This window comes from Aegilops tauschii, chromosome 7, assembly GCF_002575655.3.
Source record: "Aegilops tauschii subsp. strangulata cultivar AL8/78 chromosome 7, Aet v6.0, whole genome shotgun sequence".
Lineage (NCBI taxonomy): Eukaryota > Viridiplantae > Streptophyta > Magnoliopsida > Poales > Poaceae > Aegilops > Aegilops tauschii.
The window spans coordinates 54,176,476-54,187,350 of record NC_053041.3 but is presented as its reverse complement, the minus strand read 5'-3'; the positions used below and the strand labels follow the sequence as shown (position 1 = coordinate 54,187,350).

The window sequence follows — 10,875 nt, the reverse complement described above, 5'->3', positions numbered from 1 at the left end:
TTGAGAAGCATCGTAGAGTTGCAGTACAACTCTAGTGGAGGCATCCATCGCTCGGTTGTCTTATTTCGCTGTGACTGGTTTGAGCTTGGTAGGAAGAAGAAGAGAGACTCTTTTGTCAAATATGATGGCCACTTCAAAAGCATCAACACTGCAAGGTGCTGGTATAAGAGTGATCCCTTTATTCTAACAACACAAGCAACAATGGTGTTTTATCTGCCAGACACTCTTTTGCACGGAAAATGGCGAGTTGTGCAAAACTTTGAGGACAGACACTTGTGGAGTGTGACTGAAACTGAAGTGGAAAAGGGCCCCGGTGATGGTGGACTAACATACCAAGATGATGACTCAACGGATGTTCCGTTGCAAGCTGATGATGACTCTATGGAAGTTCTGGTGCAAAGCAGAGTGCGAAGGGATTGGGAACGTGTGATCGTTGATGCTGCAACAGTTGAAGGCATCAAGAAAAGAAGAAAGGTGGTAGCGGATGGACATGAGAGCGAGGATGAGGAAAACATGACTGATCATACTATACTGCAATATTGTAGTGATGATGAGGAAAACAGGAGTGGGCATAGAGTTCCTTGTTTTCGTATCGACGACGATGAGTAGCGAATGGACGTGAAGGTAAATTTGGTCTCCTTGGTGATCCTTGTTTAGATTGGTAGTTTTTGTGGATGTGATCCTGATGTATTTTTTGTACTACAATTCTCTCCAAGTACCAAAATGCATGTGATAGAGAGGCAGGTGATGGTTGAAGATACAAAATGAAGAGGCAAAATGAAGTTTTGGTGTTCCTGATCCCTATCTACAAGTTTTGAAGATACAAGATGATGGTTGATGTGATCCTGATCTACAAGTTTTGGTGATCATGAAGTTTTGGTGATCATTAAGATCATGAAGTAGTGGTGAACTGTTTTCAGAGCTGTTTTTCTTAGTTTTGGTGAACATGCTCTAGTAGTTTTGGTCAGAATTATTGTTGTCAAAATGTTGTCAAATGATTGCAAAACTATTTTGTCTTGTAATGTTGTCTTGTAATGTTGTCAAAATGTTGTCTTGTAATGCAAAATGTTGCCAGAAGATGTTGTTTCTGTGATCATTTAATAGTTTTGGTGATCTATTTTGTTCAAGTTTCACAACTATTTAGTTCAAGTTTTTTTGAACTGAAGATGTTTTGGTCAGAGCTGTTTTGGACAGAAGATGTAACTGAATTTTGCTTCATTTCACTGTGAGCAAAAATATATCCGCAAGCAAGGACTCGAACCCACGACCGTGCGCTCATTTCACTGTGTTTCTACCACTGGGCTAGGAAGAGGCTACTGGTCTTCTACTCTATGCCATATCTTTTCAAATCATTAAACAAGGCAAGTGTTTAACACATACCTCACTAACAAGTGGGCCACACGACCCACTCGACCCACTCCCCAGAAAATATTGGCGCGCGGCCAAAAAATATGCGCGAGCGGGGGCTCGAACCCACGACCGTGCGCTTATTTCACTTGGCTTCTACCACTGGGCTAGGAAGAGGTTGTTGGTTTTGTACTCTATGCCCACCCTTTTCAATATATCAAACCAGTCGCTGACAATTGGGCCCGCTCCTCCTCCTCTCCACTCTTTTCCCCACTCCCCCTCTCCACTCCTCCTCTCCACTCGACCCGCTCCTCCTCTCCACTCGACCCGATCCTCCTCTCCGCCGCCGCCGGCTCCTTCCTCTCCCACCGCCGCCGTCTCCTTCCTCTCTCTCCGTCGCCGACTCTCCGGAGGTATGAATCTGCTTCCTCTTCCTCTTCGTATCTACTATTATGATTAGATTAGGGTTCTTGCCGCCGCCTAGATTGGATTAGAGTTTGATTAAGATTGGATTAGGGTGTTTGTTAATACAAATTTTGTGCTATTTTAGGTGACGGCGACGGCCTCCCCTTCTCCTCCCCGGCGCCTCTGCTCGTTTGTTGGTCCGACGCCTCCCGCGCGGCTTCCCCTGCGCCGCCGGCGACCACTTCTACTCGGACTCCGTCATAGGTAAGCCATCCGCTTCATATCCTCTCTCCTTTCTCTTCTGCTCCACCGCGTGGTTTGAGAATCTAGGGTTTGTTATGCATATTAGGCATATTGTTCTAGGGTTTGAGAATTTTTCTAGTTGTTCTTGGTGGATTTAGGCATATTGTTCTTGGTGGATTTAGTATGCTCTGTTGGTGGATTTAGTGTGGTAGATTGTTGATGTTGATTACTATGCTGTTGCTGGTGATAGTCACCTGACAGCAATTAACTGGTAGACTGCTGACAGTGTGGAGATGAAGGACAGTGTAATTACCTGAATTCTATGGTAGACTATGTGGTAGACTGCTGTTGCTATTAAATTCTGTGGTGAACATGCTGTTGTTGTTTCCAGACTGCTGACAACAATTAACTGAACATGTTGTTGCTGTTGCCAGACTGCTGTTAGATTACTATGATGTTACTGTTGTTATTCTTGTTGTGGTTACCTGATGATGAGTAATAGCAGAGGAGAGGAGTATTGCTGTTGTTATCTGATTTGGCATGACTAGTAGAGTAAGTAACTGATGAGGAGTGTTGCTATTGTTATTCTTGTTGTGGTTACCTGATGATGAGTAATAGTAGAGTGTTGTTGATGTTTTTGCCATCAGAAATGTCCTTGTTTTTGCCATCTGCCGTTGATGTCTGTGTGGTTGATTTCTGTGGTGGTCACCTGTTGATGGTGGTGTTGCTCAAGTCTGTTGATGTTTTCGCCACTTCTACTCAGTGCCCCTTTGCCAAGATATAGTAGGAGCAAATTGAGACCATTGCCATTTATAGTAGTATTCCAAATTGAGGCCCTGGCAAACACATGTAGTAATTATTCTACTGTTTTGAAGTGCTTGTTTCCTATTTATGTCTAGTCTTGTTTATGGTAACTTGTTGTTTAATTACAATGCTGCTTTTCAGATAAGTGAGATGGCTGGCTTGGAAGGTTTTGAGTTCTTAGAGATCGTAATTGAGAAATCTTGCAGTAGGCAGGTATATTTATCATAACTCATCTCTTTAATTATCATCGCTCTCCTGTCTAGTGCTTGATTGGCACAATTAACCACTGCTTGACCCTCGCTGCAGAGGCTGCCTGACAAGTTTGCGAAGATGCTCGCCGGCCGTGAGCCCCACAAAGTGAAGCTGCGGGAGGCCGGCAGCGGGCTTCGCAGGCTGTGGGACGTGTTGGTGGTGTTCGATGGTGAAGGCCACATGTACCTAGGGCCCGGCTGGGAGCAGTTCGCCCGCGCCCATGAGCTACAGCTCGGGCACTTCCTTGTCTTCCGCTACGACGGCGACGCCATGTTCACCGTGAAGATGTTCGACAACACCATGTGCCGCATGTACTACCAGCACGACGACGATGCCAGTAAGCTCTCTGCCTCTCTTCTTCCTGTCCTTTTGGCTTCCTCTACTTGCACGACGACAACACCATGTTCACACTTTGTTGCATTTGGCCAGGCAATGGGAGCAGCAGCGGGGATGACGAGGAGCAGAGCGGGGATGATGAGGAGCCGCCTATTCTGGCTAACGAGGACCCTGCTATGGTGGTGGCGGATGACGACCTTGCTATGGTGGTGGCTGATGACGACCTCGCGATTGTGGTGCCTAATGATGACCTTGCAATTGTGGTGCCTGACAATGACCTCGTGATGGTAGTGGCGCCTGCAATCCCACAGCTTGGCGACAGGACCATGCCAATTGTGATAGAGGAGTACATCCGCGTTGGGATTCGCCACTCTGAGCGCATCAGGTTGATGAAGGAGAAAAAGGAGGAGTGAAGATGTTAAGAAATGAAGTGGCAATGTTAAGCATGTTAGGTTTAAGCTTGTTAGTGTAATCTCAACATGTCAATGTTAAGTATGTAAGGTTTAATTTTGTGCATGCTCATGGATGATGTATGACAGTGCCATCTAAACATGTCAATTTCTTAATTATGAATATTCAGTTTGGTAATTGATGGGAATTGAAATTTTTTATGCATGCTCATGGATGAAAGATAAAATATGGGTTTTTGAGCATGCTCATGTATGAAACAAGATAAGTTTCATTTTTTGAATACTAAAAACATGACTCAAACCCTAGCCACGGACGGCCGGCGCGACGAAATCGGCCGGTTTTTGAAAACATCGTAAAAATTTCAACAAAAAAATCAAAAAAATGGGAGACCTCCGCGTAACATCATCAAATGTGGCCTACCAACTAGCAAAAATAGTAAACTTGCAATACGGGTGTTTTCTTGAAAAAGTGTTCTAAAAAACGACCTACCATGAACGAAGATTCATGGCTTTCAAGCCAAACTAGCAATGATATGGCCGCATCCGTTGAATAGTTTTTGATAATATGCCCAAATTTGGCGCATGCCTCCGTCTTGTGATGGCAAACAATGTTGCCAAAGCGAGGTTCCAACTTGTTTAACAAAAAAAACCGTTTTTCATTTTTTGAATGCTAAAGACATGCGTTTTTCGTGAAGCGGCTACAAGGAGGGTCACCCCAAACGGCGCCATTCCATGTCTATCTCAAAGTAGACCCTGTTTTACGGACGGTTGCCAAAAAGCATGCATTTCCGACCCTCGTAGCTACTCCCGGCCATTCAGACCACCTTCGGCCGATTCAGCTAGAACGGCTGGAATTTGAACTGCGGGTCCTCCATAGCTTGCCCGTTATTTTTGCCAAAAATCATTTTTAGCTTCACAGGTAGGCATTTCATCAAAGAATCGACAATAGATTGGCACGACTCAAACCCTAGCCACGGACGGCCGCCGCAACGAAATCGGCCGGTTTTTTAAAACATCGTAAAAATTTTAAAAAAAATCAAAAAAATGGGAGACCTCCGCGTAACATCATCAAATGTGGCCTACCAACTAGAAAAAATAAAAAACTTGCAATACCGGTGTTTCCTTGAAAAAGTGTTGTCCAAAACAACCTACCATGAACGAAGATTCATGGCTTTTAAGCCAAACTAGCAATTATATGGCCGCATCCGTTGAATAGTTTTTGATAATATGCCCAAATTTGGCGCATGCCTCCGTCTTGTGATGGCAAACAATGTTGCCAAACCGAGGTTCCAACTTGTTTAACAAAAAAACCGTTTTTCATTTTTTGAATGCTAAAGACATGCGTTTTTCGTGAAGCGGCTACAAGGAGGGTCACCCCAAACGGCGCCATTCCATGTCTACCTCAAAGTAGACCCTGTTTTATGGACGGTCGCCAAAAAGCATGCATTTCCGACCCTCGTAGCTACTCCCGGCCATTCAGAGCACCTTCGGCCGATTCAGATGGAACGGCTGGAATTTGAACTGCGGGTCCTCCATAGCTTGCCCGTTATTTTTGCCAAAAATCATTTTTAGCTTCACAGGTAGGCATTTCATCAAAGAATCCACAACAGATTGGCATGACCCACACCCTAGCCATGGACGGCCGACGCGACGAAATCGGCCGGTTTTTGAAAACATCGTAAAAAATTCAAAAATAAAATAAAAAATGGGAGACCTCCGCGTAATATCATCAAATGTAGCCTACCAACTAGCAAAAATACTAAACTTGCAATACCGGTGTTTTCTTGAGCTATTCGCTATGATTTTAAACATGATTTCTACAAAGTTTACAAAAAAACTGATTTTTTCTGCCTCCAAACCTCTAAAAACTGATGAAAATTTCCCTCCCACCCCACCAAAATTTGCCTCCTAGCACCAAATTTTCCCTCCCACCCCACCAAAATTTCCCACCACTTCTCTCCCACTACCAGGCGGGTCCCACCACTCCCTCTACCACTAACATGCGGGATCCCCTCCCCTCCCCTCCCAAAATTTCCCCATTCCCCTCCCCTCTCCCCGACGAACCCTAGCTTGTCCCTCCCCGAGCCGCCCCGCCCCGCCGCCCCTCCATTCCCCACCTCTGCTCCGCCCCTCCATTCCCCATTCCCCACCCCGCAACCCTAGCGTTGCCCGTCCTCTGCTCCGCCCCGCACCTCCCTCCTCCGCGCCGCCCCGCTCCCACTCCCTCCCCTCCTCCGTGCCGCCCCGCCACGCCGCTGCGTTGCCCCGCCGCGCCGCGGTGCGCCGCCCTCCATTGACGGCGGCTACATCAACTACATCGACGAGGACGGCAGCTACATCGACTACATCAACGACGACAGCGGCTACATCGACTACATCGACGACGACGACGGCTACATCGACTACATCAACGACGAAGGCGGCTACATCGACGACGGCGCGAATGACGACGACCACCGCTGCATCATCAACATCATCTCCCCCTAGGTACTTCTCCCCTTGATCCATCTCCCCTCCTCTGGTGGATCCACCTCCCCTCTGGTCGATCCATCTCCCCTCTGGTAGATCCCCCTCATGGGTTAGGATATTCTAGGGTTAGGATCCCCTGTTGGTTCGGTAGGTCCTTGTTCTTGGGGTTAGGGTTCATGTTTATTGTTGCGTGGGGATGATCTCCGTCTGGTTCATGGGGTTAGGGTTAGGATTCATGGGGCAGGGTTAGGGTTCATGGGGTTCATGGGGTTAGGGTTAGGACCTCCTGGTGGTTCGTTTGGTCCGCTTCATGGTTTAGGGTTCATGATTTTAGGGGATTGGGATGGATGGGGAAGTGGATGATTTTAGGGGATGAGGAAGTGGATGATGTCTGGTTCATGGTGCTTGTATCAGTACTTGCTTGTGTATGGTTCAATTACTCAGCTAGCATAGATGGTGAATTAGGTTTCCAACAGCACTACTTGCTTGTATCAGTAGCACTTGGAAAAGAAGCTACTTGCTTGCTTGTTTGTATCAACAATACTTTCTTGTTTGTTGCCCTTCAATTTCCTTCCTTGTTTGCTTGTTACTGTTAGTAGCACTATGCTTGTTTCTATCAGTAGCACTTTCCATGCTTGCTTGCTTGTATTAGTAGCACTTATGCACTTTGCTTGCTTGCAACTAGGGTTAGTATGAACATGTACTTGATTGCTTGTAGCACTTTGCTATCAGTAGCACTACTGGGGTTTGTAGCAGTGTTCTTCTTTCATGATATGTGCATGAAGCTTGTGTTCTTCTTTCCAGTGAACACGAGAATGCTTAGTACTTATTGTGGTATTGGAATTCCTGGTGTGTTAAGCCAGTATGACTAGTTTTAATATATACTAGATTGGTGCTAGATAATTTTGGGTGCTGTAATATACAAGGTTGATTCTAACTGTCAAAATGTCTTAATTTGTGTCATCTAGTCTGCAGCCATTTTTGGTGTGTAGAGGCAGCATAATCAATAGTTGAGTATAATTTTTTCATCTGCTTTTGTACTGATGCGGGTATAGTTGTTTCATGCTTTACGAGTGGCAACATCTAGTTGTTTTGAAGGTCCTCATGATATACTCGTCTAGCTTGCTGTCAGACTGTCTAAGCATGTGTACATGACACCAATTCACTAGTTCATGTTGCCTGCTAGCATACATGTTGCTTGCTGGCATACATGCTTAATTAGGGTTTCCATCAGCAGTACTTGCTTGTATCAGTAGCACTAGGAGAAGAATCTACTTGCTTGCTTATTAATTAGGGTTTGTATCAATAGTACTTGCTTCCTTCTCTTCATTTTCCGTCATTGCTTGCTTGTTTCTATCAGTAGCACTTTGCTTGCTTGTTTCTATCAGTAGCACTTTGCTTGCTTGCTACTAGTGTACATGAATGCTTTTTTAGTGCACTTACATGTTTTCTTAATTAATAACACTAGATCACTGTATTGTTGATCCATCAAGTTTGTTTCACATGTATTACATGTATGTGCATGATGGTCCAAATGCTTTCCTTTATTGATACAAGTGCATCATTTTACTTTATCCCTGTTGTATCTGATTGTTGTTTATTCTATTTTGCAAGCACCACCTCAAGATCATCCATGGCAAGCAGGACAAGGTCAAACATGAGGCCAACCGTTGGTATGCAACTTGCTCCTTGTGGTTATACTGTTAGTTTCATAAAATCTGTGTCTTAATATGCTATGTGAAATGTATTGCTGCAATCTGAATAAGCTGGCTTAAATGTGCATGTGTGCTGTTAGTCTTCCTTACCTGAATAACTAGGATTAAATGATAATAAAATATCATAAGATATGTTTGGCTGTCTGTCCATGCATTCCAAACATTCACCTAATAGTTACGTTTCCATTATCATGCAAAGAAGAGCCTCTTACCGAGTACGAGAAGGTTAGGGCCAGAAATATCATGAGCAACAATCGGATGCTTAGGGAAACAAATGGTGTACAAGAAGGTAGAAGTGATGATGTTCAAGAAGGTAGTGGATTTATCAATGATGACCCAGAGTACTATCCTAAGGAGGATGAAGTTATTGATGGAGAGGAAGTGGATGATGTTGTAGTGAACAAGACTGTTAAGGTGCAAACTCTGTCTTGCTTCGAGGGTTGGGGTTCTTTTATGCTATGTGTTTCCTTGTGCTCACATATTTCTCTTGGGATCTAATGCTTTTTTCCGTGCTGTTTATACGAGGCACTGAAGGAATCTAGGACGAAGAGGCCTGGTTTTAAGAAGACAGTCAGCAAGAAGAAGAAGAGCTCAGAAACATCTGCTGCAATGCCTCCAGGAAGGGTGATGGCCCCAGCTCCAGGAAAAAAAAAGAGGATCCTGGAACCTGATGAACCTGCCCATGATAGAGTCACAAGGCAGAAAGCAAAGATGGCGACTGCGACGGACCATCAGGAAAGTCTGCTGTGCGTGGACTCTGAGACCTCGGTGCAAATGGGTGATGAGTTGCCGCCCATGGATGAGGAACCACTCTCAGCATGGATGGAAGTGGCACTGTCTGCCTAGATGAAGGAGGAACTATCTGCATTGATGAAGCAGGCACTGTCCACACAGACCTCAGCCCTGATGCACCTTCTATTGACAGGAATGCTGTCATCAATGAAGAAGAACAGCAGCTTGTGCTTCAATCAGGCAAGTTGACCTTTGCAATGCTATCTTTTACTAGTGCATTTTCCAAATGGAATGATCATGTATGCTTTTGTCGATTCCTGCATTTGTCGATTTCTATTCTAATTTATGAGTTCAATTTCATTTTCAGATGCAATGACTACCAAGACTATACTTAGAAAGGGCAAAGGGCTAGAGAGAATCACCAAGTCGCTTGGTAGCAAGGTGCCTATCCAAATTGCCGAAGGGATGAAGCATCCAGAGAAGCCTCTGCAGGCAGCAAAGCTTGCTTCTGAGTGTGGACTTGTTGCAAGAAGCCATCTTCCGGTTCTTCCTCACTTCAAGCTATACAAAAAAGCTAGTCTATTGGAGAACTACATTGGGAAAGTTGTTGTAAGCTACTTGTTTCATAGTTAATGTGCTATCTATTTTCTGTTACACCTATGCATGATCACTAATATTGTTCCTACCTTGTTTGCTGTCATGGTAGGCAAATTTTGAGATGAACACGGACTTGGAGACCATCAAGACGGCGTGCAAAGATATTCTGCAGAAACATTCAAAGAACAGACGCCATCAGATCAAGAAGAAGTATTTTGACACCGTGTCCGCAAACAAAGTCAGCATTAAGTCTCCGGTTCCAGATCCAACGGATGGTGAATGGCAAGCTCTGGTGGAGATGTGGTCTACCCCAATACACAAGGTTTGTCTCTGCTTTGTTTGATGCTTTATGTTCTGCACATGATATGCTAGTGCTAGATCATGCTGACAGTATGCTTTTTTGTAGGAAACCTGTGTGTCGAACAAGATGAATCAAGAAAAAGTTGTGTACAATCAGAGAACTGGTTCCAGGCACTACACAGCACACATTTTTGCCACTGTGAGAACTTAACTCTAGAGACCTTACCGTTTGATCCTCGTTGAGTAACATTTCTGATTCTTGCTGAATAACATTTTGATTTTTGTTGAAAAACATTTCAGAAAGAAGAGCGTAAGGGTGAGGAGCTGTCTGCGATTGACTTGTTTAAGGCCACCCACAACAGCAAGAAGCACGGGTTTTCGGAGCCAGTCAAGATTGCTATAGTAAGTCACTCCATGCTTTGTCCATGCCCTGTTTGATTCACAGCCAGCTTTGATGCTGTTTGATGTTGTTTGATGCTTTGATGATTTGATGCTGTTTGATTCGGAGCCACTCAAAAACACACGCTATGTTCCATGCTTTGATGTTGTTTGATAGTTCAACAAAGATATCAGAACTTGCTGTAGCTATTTGTTGCATTTTTTATGATATGATGAAATTTGATCTGAATGTTAGTTTGATGATTGGCTCACTCGGGAAGCCATCTTATATAGAACCGCCATTCTAGGCTTAATGAAGCGGTCATATTGCTCCAATCGCATGTCTCCAGGTCATATAAGTTACTAGTCAAATAATACTGTCAAGTACTAGTCTGCATCTTCTTCTGTTTGACATTGAGTAAAATAATGTATAGATTTTGTGTGCTGGTTTGGTTACTTCAAATAATCCATTGGTGTGCTGGTTTGGTTTCTCTTGCTTGGTTTGGTTTGCAAAATGTGAAATAGATCTCCCACTAATGCCTATCATTTTCCTCCATATGCTAGCTTGAGATGGAAAAAATGAAGGACGCGCTGGTACTAGAAGGTGAAGAGCCAAAGTCTGCTGTTGAAATTGTCGAAGAAGTGCTCAAGACCGAAGTCAAACAAAGCACATTCCTCAGGAATGTTAGGCTCCAGTTATCTAGGAACAACTCCGGCAAAGCAACTGCTGAAGTGGCTGCTCATGCTCGTGACCTTGAGCAGAAGCTGGAGAGGTCTGAGCTTCAAGCTGAAGTGATGCAAGAAGAATTGCCAGCAATCAAGATGAAGGCGGAAGAAGCTGAAGCTGCACGCGACAAGGAACTTGAGCTGCTGCGCAAGAAGTCTCA

General features: G+C 44.5%; 1 protein-coding gene across 1 annotated transcript; it reads left to right on the top strand.

Moving 5' to 3' along the window:
* The first annotated feature begins 2,944 nt into the window (after positions 1–2,944).
* On the top strand, positions 2,945–3,815 carry LOC123494682 (uncharacterized). Its single transcript, XM_045230713.1, has 3 exons — positions 2,945–3,012; positions 3,106–3,388; positions 3,481–3,815. The coding sequence occupies exons 1-3, from the start codon at positions 2,950–2,952 to the stop codon at positions 3,798–3,800; spliced, it is 666 nt and encodes a 221-aa protein (XP_045086648.1). The 5' UTR covers positions 2,945–2,949; the 3' UTR covers positions 3,801–3,815.
* Positions 3,816–10,875: the final 7,060 nt, after the last annotated feature.